This window comes from Thamnophis elegans, chromosome 1 (genome assembly GCF_009769535.1).
Source record: "Thamnophis elegans isolate rThaEle1 chromosome 1, rThaEle1.pri, whole genome shotgun sequence".
Taxonomy (NCBI): Eukaryota; Metazoa; Chordata; class Lepidosauria; order Squamata; family Colubridae; genus Thamnophis; species Thamnophis elegans.
The window spans coordinates 173470246-173483086 of NC_045541.1; the positions used below are offsets into that span (position 1 = coordinate 173470246).

The 12841-nt window shown below is 38.9% G+C and overlaps 1 protein-coding gene across 4 annotated transcripts in view; it reads right to left on the minus strand.

Annotated features, from left to right (window-relative positions):
* The window catches only part of CRTC1 (CREB regulated transcription coactivator 1), a 106660-nt gene extending 94027 nt beyond the window's left edge, over nucleotides 1–12633 (minus strand). For all 4 annotated transcript variants that reach the window (XM_032217546.1, XM_032217454.1, XM_032217375.1 and 1 more), the window contains exon 1: nucleotides 12486–12633. In XM_032217546.1, coding sequence (XP_032073437.1) covers nucleotides 12486–12617 — 132 coding nt within the window. In that variant the 5' untranslated portion in view covers nucleotides 12618–12633. The remainder of the gene's footprint in view (nucleotides 1–12485) is intronic.
* Nucleotides 12634–12841: the final 208 nt, after the last annotated feature.

Below are 12841 nucleotides of genomic sequence, written 5' to 3' on the forward strand. Positions count from 1 at the left end.
GAGCGAGCCCCGCCGCCCACGGACTCCCGCGGCCGCCCCAGGGTTCCGGGAGGCAGGACCCGGAGGCAGCCCAGCCCTGCCGCCGCCCCGCGCCCTCCACCCGCTGCGCGAGAGGGGACCCCGCTTTCCCCTTGCCGGATGCGTCCCTGGCGGAGCTGAGCCATGCGGCGGAGGCTCCCGCTCTGGTTCCGGAGCTTGCTGTGCCTCTGGCCGGTCCTGGTGGGACCCGCGGCAGGTAAGAGGCGCCGTCGAGCGCCTCGTACAATGATTTATGTATGAGGTTTAAGTGACTGAGACACACTCCTGGCTACGCAGCAATGTTATTTCTGACTTAGTATACTATGAAATCCCCCAAATCCTCCCCACTCCAGGGGAAGGATACTATGAAATCCCCCAAATCCTCCCCACTCCAGGGGAAGGATACTATGAAATCTACATTTCCTCCCCACTCCAGGGGAAGGATACTATGAAATCCCCCAAATCCTCCCCACTCCAGGGGAAGGATACTATGAAATCTACATTTCCTCCCCACTCCAGGGGAAGGATACTATGAAATCCCCCAAATCCTCCCCACTCCAGGGGAAGGATACTATGAAATCTACATTTCCTCCCCACTCCAGGGGAAGGATACTATGAAATCCCCCAAATCCTCCCCACTCCAGGGGAAGGATACTATGAAATCTACATTTCCTCCCCACTCCAGGGGAAGGATACTATGAAATCCCCCAAATCCTCCCCACTCCAGGGGTAGGATACTATGAAATCCACATTCCCTCCCCACTACAGGGGTAGGATACTATGAAATCCCCCAAATCCTCCCCACTCCAGGGGAAGGATACTATGAAATCCACATTTCCTCCCCACTCCAGGGGAAGGATACTATGAAATCCCCCAAATCCTCCCCACTCCAGGGGAGGAAATAAATATTCAAAAACATTATTGGTATCTATTTTTATTTTTGAAATTTACCGGTAGCTGCTGCATTTCCCATCCTAGGCTTATACTCGAGTCAATAACTTTTCCAGGTTTTTGTGGTAAAATTAGGTGCCTCGGCTTATATTCGGGTCGGCCTATACTCGAGTATATACGGTGTAAAGGGAAAAGCTGATATGAACTAAAGCAGGGGTCTCCAACCTTGGCAACTTTAACCTTGGTGGACTTCAACTCCCAGAATTCCCCAACCAGCTTTGAGGAGTTGAAATCCTGCAGGCTTAAAGTTGCCAAGGCTGGAGACCCCTGAACTAAAGGACTGATAACTTAGAAGAAGCAACAAGAACAACAGTGGAGTACAGGGTAGCACTGATTGAAACCACTCATGAACTGACTCTCCACCAAGAAAAATTAAAAGAAAAAAAAACTATGGTATGCAGAATTACCAATAGAAACACAAAGATAGACAGCCTCGAACATAGCCTCAAGAAAAGACCTTTCACCTAATGAAGGATGTGAATAAGGTATGTCCAGGAGTTAAATAATATCTATCAAAAAGAATAACCAGCTTGCTTCAGTACAGCACTTGTGATGGTTACAGAACTGGATAATGAAGTGAGAAATCCAAAATTAAAATCATATTCAATTGCAAAGATCAGACTGTAGGTCAAGGTAAAGGAATTAAGATCAGATGTGAGTAATTTAAAGAATACGAAAGAACAAAAATTGAAGAATGTAACAATCAAGTCCAGCCTAATAAAAAAATATTGGCTCAGCAGCAGAAAAATTGAAGCAACTTTGGCAATAATAAAACAGCAAATAACTGCAATAGCAGGCAAAATTTAACATTAGGAGGCACAAATCCAATTTAAGCAAAATCAGCTATTTCAATGAGAGTAGAGATAATTTTACCAAAGTATAAATGGCAATAAAAATTCTGAAAATGGAAAACCAAACAAAAAGGGAACAATCCAGTTTTGGAAAGATCTATGGAAGACTCAGAAAAGCTATAATAAAAATGCTGGATGGATAAAAGAACTTCAAGATGAACTTAATAAAAATCAAATGGAAGAACAATAACAGCAGCAGAAATGATTAAAAATCAAATGAAAAGAATTCAAAACTGGACATCTCCTAGAAATAACTAATTGCATGGCTTTTGGATCAAGTATCTGATTAGCTTACATACAGTTTAGCTTCAGGAACTATTGCATAAAGGCGATATCAGTGACTGGTTAATTGATAAAATTTATCTGATTCCAAAACATAAGGAAAGGAACAACACCAGGAAACTACAGGACGATAACATATTTGTCTACAATATTTAAATTACTCACTGACATAATATTATAACAGACAACATCCAAGATTATTTAGATGAAAATAACATTATCCCAGTAGAAGAGAAAGAAAATAAATGAAAAGTATAAGTACCAAAGATCAACCACTGATTAGTAAAATGATTTTACACAATTGCAAAAGGTGAAAAACATATATAAGGAAAGATTATAAAAAGACATTTGATTCATTGCACATAGCTGGATCATAAAATGTTTGGAAAGAACTGGTGTCAGTAAAACTTTACAGTGTTAATAGAAAAAAATAATGGATCAGTGGAAGACAGAATTGGTGGCTGTAGATGAAAAAAATATGGATTTGTCAACATTAGGAGAGGCATCTTCTGGAGTGACTCAGGATCACTCTTATTATTTGTCTTTGCTACGATCTCACTTTCAGTGATTTTGACAAAAACAAATCCTGGTTAACAAACAGCAAAAAGTACTACTAAATCTCACATTTTGCTTTATATGGTTGATCTGAAACTTTATGGAAAACCAGAAACTGAAATCCAGTCATATACCGGACAAATACCGTAAAATTTTTAGCACAGATATAGCAATGGAATTTGGCCCAGAGAAATGTGCTACAGTAACATGATTTAGGAATATTATGAATAGTAATGGAATTTAAATACTGAATGGCCAAACCATCAGGAGCCTTCAGGATAAAGTCTACAAGTCTACAGCATTTTACAGTTGGATAACATCAAGCATGGTCAGGTAAAAAATGTGATTAAATAATACATACGTGAGAAAAGTATTAAAATATAATTGAATGGTGAAAACACCACCAGAACTATCAGTATCAGTGTCATACCTGTGGTACAATACACAATTGGAATTATTAACTGGACCCAAACTGAATTAGGTAATCTAGACTGAAAAAAGGGAAGGTAATGATATCCTTATGAACTATATCACGCTAGTAATATTGATGGATTATACCTGCCCAACAAAAATGGAGATGGAAGTTTACTTCAGGTCAAAAAAACTGTCACAGAAGAGAAAAGTACATTGGCTGATTATGTAAAAGACAGTCAAGAGCAAGCATTGATGAAAGTTAAAATTGAAATTTACTGAATGTGCAGGAAACAAGAAATGAATATCAAAATAATGTAATAAGAATGCAAACAGAATGTTGGCAAGGAAAAGCATTGCATGGTCAATTTCTACAAAAGATTGAGGGGAAACAGGATAAAACCTGGCAATGCCTTACAACTGAAACATTAAACGTAAAAAAAATCAGAGAGCTTGATTTAGGCTGTTCAAGAGCAAGCTATTTAAACTAATGCAATCAAGGTCAGAAAACTGAAAACTCATGAAATGATTCAAAGGGCAGATTGTGGAAAGGGCAGGAGAAACACCAGATTATATGCTCAGGTCATGCAAGAAGATAGCACAAACTGATTATAAATAACAACATAACACAGTTGCCAAAATGATTCACTGGAACATCTGTAAAAATGTATCATGTTTTGGTAACGAAAAATTGGTGGGAATATAGAGCTGAAAAAGTCATCAAAAACAAGCAGGTTAAAATATTGTGGTATTTCTGAACACAAACTGGTAAAGTCTTAACTCATAACACACTGTCTTTAACTGAGACTGAGCAGAAGAAAGCAGGGGATAGTGGAAGACAAAGAATTGGAAAAGATCACAATGTATCAAGATCTGAAAATCAAAATTGAAAGATTATGGCATAAACCTGCCATGGTGACCCCAGTGGTTATCGGCACACTGGGTACCATACCAAAAAATCTTGGATAGCACTTAGAAAAACTTCACACTGACAAACTTTTCATCTGTCAATGCCAAAAAGACCACACTGCTTGAATCTGCACATACACTATTTTGATACATTAGGACATCCTAGGTCAGTACTGGCAAACCTTTTTGACATCAAGTGACAAAACGGGAGCGCATGCACATTTTCTGGAAACCGGAAAAGCAGCTGCCCGGTGCGCATGTGCACACCAGGAAGGTGATCTTCCGGTTTCCGGCATCTACATGCACACCAGCCATCTGGTCAAGCAACTTTATCTTCTTAACCCATCCACACTAAAGACACAAATAACAACATCCCTCTTTTACCAAGTTCATTGTAGATTCAAAACTCCCATTAGAATTAACAGTTCAAGTGCTAAAGTAAAAGCCTTTCTCATAATTTGTCACCTAATCATTTGGAGACTAAATTCAGGCATGCAAACCTGTACTTAGCACTATGCTGAAGATGCCTCTGCAGACCTATTCTCTTAAATATTATTGTGCAGAGAAAATCCATGAAACACAAAGAATCCATGCCAAGATGAACCAGGTGTGCATATGATGCCCCCCCCAAAGAAAACATGATTTTTTTTTCTTTCACTGACTTTTTTGTCAGGCTCTTTTGTGAAGCTCTGCTGACTGTTTACAATATATTTTCCTACCAGGAAGATGAGAGGATACACTACAATTGGCAAAGTAACCACGTGAACGTTTATGCTCTCTGTTCAGTCATGAAGAAACAATTAGTTGGCAGGACATGAATGGGGATAATGTCCTAAAGCACCTACTGTTCTAACTAGCAATATTTTACCTAAACACAGTTGAAGTCAAAGCAAGGCAAAAGCCTTGCTGTGCAGAGCTGACAAGCAATAAAATCCCCAATGCAAGGAGAATAAGAGCTCCAGTTTCTGACACAATAGTTTTGTATGTTTGCCATCAATCCCGTCAGCCCGTAGCCCAACTATCTGGCACCATAGCACAATCAGATTCACCAAATGATCACTCAATGGCTAGATTCAAAATCTCCTCAACAATACGAAGTAAGGCTAATTCTACAGAATATGGATCAAAACTGAATCCTTAATTAAGAAGCCTTGGGACAATACTTATTAGTCTAAACTACCTCAAAGAGTGTCTGTGACAATTGACAGAGGGATGAATTATGCATCACACCCTAACCAGAACTAAGGAAAAAGTCACAATGTCTGACTAAGGAATTAATGTCACAATTTGAAGAGGGTTTTTTTTGTGTAGCTAGCATATATTTCACTTCTATTTAGGCAGCATTCACACGACACATTTAAAAAAGAAAAACTCCTACCTTTAATGTTCCAAAGCTGCTTTTTCAGAGGCAACTGAACTTTCTGGTTTTTCTTTGAAGGCATTTCACTTCTCATCAAAGAACCTTCTTCAGCTCTGATAAGAGATGAAGAAGTTTCTTGGATGAGAAGCGAAACATCTTCAAAGAAAAACCAGAAATTCAATTTGCCTCTTAAAAAAGCAGCTTTGGGACAACTATGACCCAGATGACTGAGAATCTCCATAGACATCCTACCGTTAATATTTTGTGCAATATAATTGTTACACTTGTGCCAATTAATACAAGCTTTATTTATTATTGCGTTATTTTTAAAGTACCGCTATTTTAAAAATATGCCAAGTATTTTTTAATTCATGGATTATTTGACAGAATTCAAAAAAATGCAGAATGCCATTGCTAGTGCCTCTTTATTGCAAAAACTCTAAATGCTTGAAATCACTAGTAAAAACTTCCTTGTGCTTGACTCTTGGTGATAACATGAATAGCCTACTCTTTGTTGGCACAGAGATTCATAACTGGTCAAACTCTTCAGGTGGAATGAATGGGAAAATATGCAAATGGATACCGGACTGTTCCTTTGTGTTTAGTTGGCCGTTTATGGCATGCTGTTTAGAAAAATTATTTTCTAAAGATGAATAGAAGAAGCACCAGTTTTATAGTTAAAAAAAAATCTGGAGAAATCTTAATTCAAGAGAAGTCTTGAAACAAATGGAATTTTCTATCCCCAAAATATGCCTGGCCCATTCTCCTTTTGGCATTTATGACGATGCTAAACCTTTCTTTCTAAACAAGATTTTGGCGCATAACTATATTGATGAGCCACAATATAGTTTAATTGTATATGGCTTTATTATCCCCTATGTATTATTTTTATTGTTGCACACTTACCAGAGTTTTACGATTGGGTGATATAATTTTGGTTTTTTTGCAATAATAAATAAACAAGTATGACAATAATAAAAAGAACTGATTCCAATTGCTTTGAGCACGCATCTTTAAAATTCTGCATAAAATGACAAATAAAGCTCTATGCAGCATACATTGTTTTTCTCTCATGAAAACATATGAATCAGTTGCCCAAATGATTCCCAACCAAAATTTCAGAGCCTTTCAAACAATGTGAAGGATTTGCATCCCCCTAAGAGCCTTTCAAGGGATACAGACAAAAAAGAACATAGCACTGCAGCAACAGCAGAGATTGAAAAGGTGTTGTTTCTCCCACCACCACTTTTGCCATTCTAACAAAAATAACTGCATATTAGCATGCTTCAATCATAGGGCAGTGGATAAGGGATTTTACTGAAGGAAGCATGGAGTTGATGAGTCATGGAAGGGATTAATTCTTCTGAAGATCTTCCAGAACAGAAGCAAAAACCAAGTTAGCAGAACAATTAAGATACTTCTAATAAAGAGCTACCAAAAAGTACCATTAACAATATTAGCAAGCAGCTGAACCCTGGCAGATCCATTTATAATATTTATTACTTGGCTATCTTAGCTGCTCAGAAGAAGCACACAAACACACTAATGGGCATGAACACGAAGCACAAGATAATACAGAGAAAGGAATGACAGTGAAAAAATGAGGCTCCATAAAATTTAAGAAGGAAATTCGTTTTTCAAAAATTCACGTAAAACTGTTCCTGGATGTGTATAAAGCCAGACTCACAGATTTAATAATCACTCTTTTTTTTTTCTGCAATTACCACAAGGGACTAGGAGGAGCTAGAGGAAAATGTATTTTCAAGCACTGGATGCCAATTAAGATATTACAAGAATATTACAGTACAGAATCTGCACTGCATTTTCCATGGATGCTACAATTCCATGTTTGAATTTATTCAATATACAAGAACAATCAGAAAGATTTGCTTAAGAAGGGGGGGGGAGGTATGAGAAACCCCCACAACTCTTACTGATTTGCCAAATGCAGTAATAGTAAGTAGCACACTGATTTAACAATGTTATCAATGACATTAGGAACTCATAGGAAAGGGCACATTAAACAGCACAGAGCTACATCACTTTCATCAGCCATCTATAAACCTCTACCATCAATATGGCCCAATAAATGTCTCTACACCCTACAGCACGTCCTGTTTAATTCTCCACATCAACTACATCTGTTCTTCTGCAACAATGAACACCAGTGTGAAGGTAACAAGAAATGAAGAGTCCAGACTGGTTCAAATAGCTCACACTGTGTAGCTAGATATTAATTTGTCGTCAGATACTATGGGACATAACTGGAATTCCCTATCATGGGTCTTATTCGGTTTTTCAAATGCATAACCTGATCTTCTTTCAGAAATCCAAAGTAACATATATCGTTTTATCCCAAATTTTTAAAAAAGCCCTATATCAGCCCTATAAGGTAAATTAGACATGGCCCAAAATCACCCAGCAAGCTTCATAATCAGGTGGATATTTTAAATCTGTGTTGCCTTATTTCTAGCCCAGAGCTTTTCTAATCCTTATATTCTGACACATGATACATTTCCATAATAATACAAGATAGCATTTGTATTGAAATATCAGTATTAAGAATACATCTGGCCAGCAAAAATTTAACCAAAATGTGAAAAGGACTTTATATATATAAAGGAATTTATTATCTTCTGCATAAAGACTTCAGGCTACACCAAGTTACAACAACAATAAAAGATCCACAAACGGGAAAACATACACACTCAACAGAGAAGTATGTGCTTCAATTCAGGTTTTTCTTCTGTTCCAATTTACACCACATTCCAAATTACCTCATTCTTAGTGCCTTCTTTTGAACTGCCCCTAATAAATTAGATGTCTTTACACTAACTAGGATCCCAAATATCCTGCTAGCATTTACAAGCTGATCATCCCACTTCTCTTACAGGGGGGAAAAAATCAAGCATTTTTATCTCAACTCTGAAGGAACTTTTATGGCGGCTGTAATCTTTACTATGTGGGAAGAACTTGCAGGTTGGCCCTTATCAGCATGAACCTTCAGTGTAAACACACAATGTGGCTCCATCAAAAACTAGACCATATGTATTCATTTATTATAACTATATGTTCCCCTTCGGTTGACATGTAATAATAATAACCACAATAACCATTAAAAACAACAATTGGTAGCAAGATTTTTCTTTGCCAAACAGGAGATACTGATGAGTTGAGCCATGCAGAGCCTTTAATTTAATTCCAAAAAGGTGTCTAGAGGCATGGGTTCACAATTCTTAGCTAATCTATCTTTTCTGAGGTCACATGGCAGCTGCAGAAGCAACACAAACCCAGGAAAAGATACTGCAATTTTAAAGTGTTGCAGACAGATGCTATGTTCACACCTCCTATATACCTTGAAGCACCTTTTTTTGTATTATTTCAAAAAACGCTGCAGTGTTGATGACCTTTTTATGGGATAGCAGGCTATAACTTGATAATAGCAAAAGTAAAATCCTGTTATGTTCATCCTATCCATTTTCTGAAACAAAGTCATCGGTTAAATTATTTCCATTGTTAACTCTTTGTGAACATGCTACAAATCCCATCACTGAAAAGGTGTCCACTGGAAGTAACAAGATGATGAATCTTCTCCGCTGTAACCTCTGCTTTGTGGAATATTCTTCCATTGAAGATTATAATGACCCCAAGCCTGTGGGCTTTTTTTTTAATAAGGCTTTAAAAACTTGTTCCTGAACCAGGGGCTCCAAAAGTGTTAAGGGCCCCATTCCTTGCCTTTACTGTTAGTTGGCTAGCCACCTTGGCTGCTGTATTCATTTCTTGAATGTTTTTTATTGTTTTAATTATTTAAACTGTTTTATAGTTTTAGAATTTAAACCATTCAGTCACTTGGCTGAGATGGGTGACTATAGAAATTGAATAAACAAAGTTGCATTTGTAAAATAAGCATTTATTAAACTTATCTGCCACCCAACTCTCAATGATTTTGGGAAGCTCACAACAAAGAAATAAAGACATTAAATACAATCAGTAAAAGGTAAAAGATGGAAAGGACAGACCAGATGGAATGAAACAAAGGTGTTCATTCTCCCTGGATGTGTGAGGAGCCAGGTATTTACCATTTTCCTCAATAATAATCTCTGAATCTTCTCTTCTGGGGGCTATTCAGATGTCTGGGGAAATGCAAAAGTGCTGCAAAGAATGTGTGATTCTGGAGTCCCAGTAGACAAAACTGTTTATGGAGTGTGCCAACCCTGAAAGAACAAAATGGTTGGGCACATCCTATGAGAAACAGGCAGTCTCCCAAGTAACCGGACCATGCAGAATTTTATAGATGACAACCAGCACTTTTAAGGGAAAAGGTTCATTTTACCCCACTGTAATATTTCTAATTATGACATTTATAATCATCTAACTGCATTGCAACAGACGTTCTCCCATCTTAAAGTCATTTCTTAGAAGATGATAGTTGATCATTCTGTTGATATTTTGTTTAGAAAATGTAACATTCCCCTTTAGTTAATAACACAACACAAAACCAATCTTTCTCACTGAAAGAACAGTGACTTCAGAAAAGAGCTACATACTACAATTCAAAGTTCTAGTCGCATTTTATACTAATATAGCTATACTAATTTAGCTACAAACACGCATTGCGAACTTCTAGCAATCTAATACCTAAGCCAACTCCTAAGGAATCAACTAAAGTGCTATTTGTCGCATAAATATTATATACTAAAATGATATAAGCACTATCTTGAACTCTGATTTTACACAACATTGCAAGGATAGGAAATAAAATTATTTTCTCCGACATTTTCTTTTTCAGTAAGAACAAGTGGATATTAAATATCCTTGATCTCATATATTTCTATCCAGAGGCAGACAGAACACAAAGGAAAGGTATTTTTCTGTTTGTTCAAATCCAGATACTCCACCCAAGCAGAAGAGCATTAATTGCATTCTAACATGGAAAAGAATGATTCTCCCTGATATAACAGCAGTGTCTTGATGACAATCCATGCTTCATTAAATGTATTGTGATACCTGAACACGCTGACCCACACTAAAAAACCATGTAGCAGATTCTTAAATACTGGATACCTGTTTCCTTAGATGAATGAATATCCCAGACTATAGACTGGAATTTCCTTGTAATTCTCCCTGCTCATCTTAACATTAAGCAGTTGTTTAAACAAATGGAAAGAGAGCCTCTTCTCACAATGCCTTCACAATTTCCTACAGGAAAATATATACAACTTTCAACAATTCACACACAACCATGTAAATTAGATGTAAGCATTTTCTAATTTTGCATTTTCCTCATTTTCACCGTTCTCTTTTATCCAGGAAAATATTTTAACTCCTTTTCTTAATTTGCTCTAAATGTACACAGGGAGATTGAACTGATTCCCTTATGAATAAATTAAGGGCTAATTAATTTCCTCTCCATTTCCATAAATACACAGTACTGCTTTATCCCTCAATACTGCCCTTTCTTATATACAAATTAAAAAATGGGAGCCATGAACCTCCTCACTGCAAACATAACAAGATGAGATGTAATTACCACACATCTTGAATGTCTTAATTAAACATTCCTCCCAATATAAGCATGACTCTTCAATTCCCTGTCCATAAATTGGGAAGAAGAGAGTTGTTATTATTTCCTTCCCATAAATATGGAGGGGATTTCCTCTACAACTTCCTCATATACTTATAAGGAAGATTTATAAATTATTATCTATACATTGATAATGTATCAATGCAGGGAAATATCTGCCTAAAATTATAGGCACTGCTAAACTCCTCCCCGTATTTACCATTATACAAAATATTTTCATTGGCCAAGTGAGATTGGACACACAAGGAATTTGTCTCTGGTGCATAAGCTCTCAGTGCATAAGCTCTCTCACAAGCAACAAAATGATAAATCATAAGATACAATCATAAATCATAAGATACAATCAACAAAGTGATAGTCATAAGATAACAATAGGAGTAGGTAATTGCAAAGATGAGCAGGATAATAGTAATACAGTCCTGCTACTTGGTTGGATATTAAAAATATTAATTTGGCCCATCCCTTGAGGAAAGAGGAGTTCGTCATTATAACCTCTTTTATCAAAATCCACTCATTCTTTCTTATCCTCTGATGTTTAATAAAAGACAAAAGTGTTATAATCCCTTCTGTTTTGGAGGTTAACTCCATTCCCGTGCGCCCCTACCCCTATTTATTAATTCAGTATCCCTCACTTGAAGCAGAAAGGAATTAAGATTCCTTCTCCTGAACCACTCACCTTCCAAGCTTGTCATCCATCCATCCATCCATCCACATACCTTGTCTACCTACCTACCTATCATCTGTCTGTCTGTCTGTCTATCTGTCTGTCTTGGGAAAGCGCAATTCCCTTCCTTGTCCCAAGATTCAGTGCACAGGTGGGTCATTTCATCCCCCTTGACCTCCTTTCTTTAGTTTACCCATCTTTGCACTCCCATCACTCACCCTTATGGACCTTTAATTTCAATGTCTTTAAACCCAATTTCTTTTGCAAGGAGGAGAAAATGCACCCATCGTTTTTTTACACGCATTAACGACATCCTCCTGCTGTGTTTCCGATCACAAACACTTAAGGCCCCTGGCAAATAACATAAATAAGCCATTACTTATAAAGGGTAATAATAATCACAACACTGAACGGGATTTATTTAATTTTTTTTTAACCGGGGGTTTAACTTGTTCCTAAACAGATTTTTTTTTAAAATTCCCAGCTCCATCCCTAATCAGGGGGCATCAGCTCCCCCTCCCTCTATTGTCCCCCTCCCTCAACTTGAAGCGACGAGCTGGCCACTCATTTCTTCTCCCCCCCCCACACGCCGCACTTGTTTTAATCCCCTTCCCTCACCCTCCCCCGCCAATTGAGGGGGTGGTCTTTAATATACCTGGCCTTTTTCTCGGGGAAATGGGGGGGGGAGAAAGAGGGTGCCCTCCCTAGACACCACCACCCCCGACCTCCCCTCAGGAAATGGCACTTTTAAAAACGCCCCCCTGACTAAACCCCACAGGGAAGAGGGGCGAATTTCGATGCAAACCCTTCCACCCCCCTCCCGTTTCTGAGGGGATTCGGGCAGCGCGTCAGTCCCTCCCGCTCTCCATCCTTCCGCTCCTCCGGCGGGTCTCCCCTCACCCGGTGGGCGCGCGTCAGGCTGAGGTCTTTCATGACCTCCTCGAAAGCCGCCGTCTCCTCGGCCTGCTTCTGGTTGTGCAGCGCGATCTTCTCGCTGAATTTCCGCGGGTTGTTCGACGACGCCGCCGCCATCTTCCCCCGTCCGCATCCCTCCTCCTCCTCCTCCGATTCCCCCCTCCCCCACCCCGATTCCCCCCTCCCACCGGGCTCCAGACACCGCCACCAACCAGGCGGCGCCGACTGCGCAGGCGCGCCAAGGAGAGCGACGAGGCCGAAGCGAAGCGCCTTGCAAGGCTAGGGCCGCGCTTCTGCGCGTGCGTTCCCTCCCCGAGCAACAACCCCCCCCCCCGCCAAGG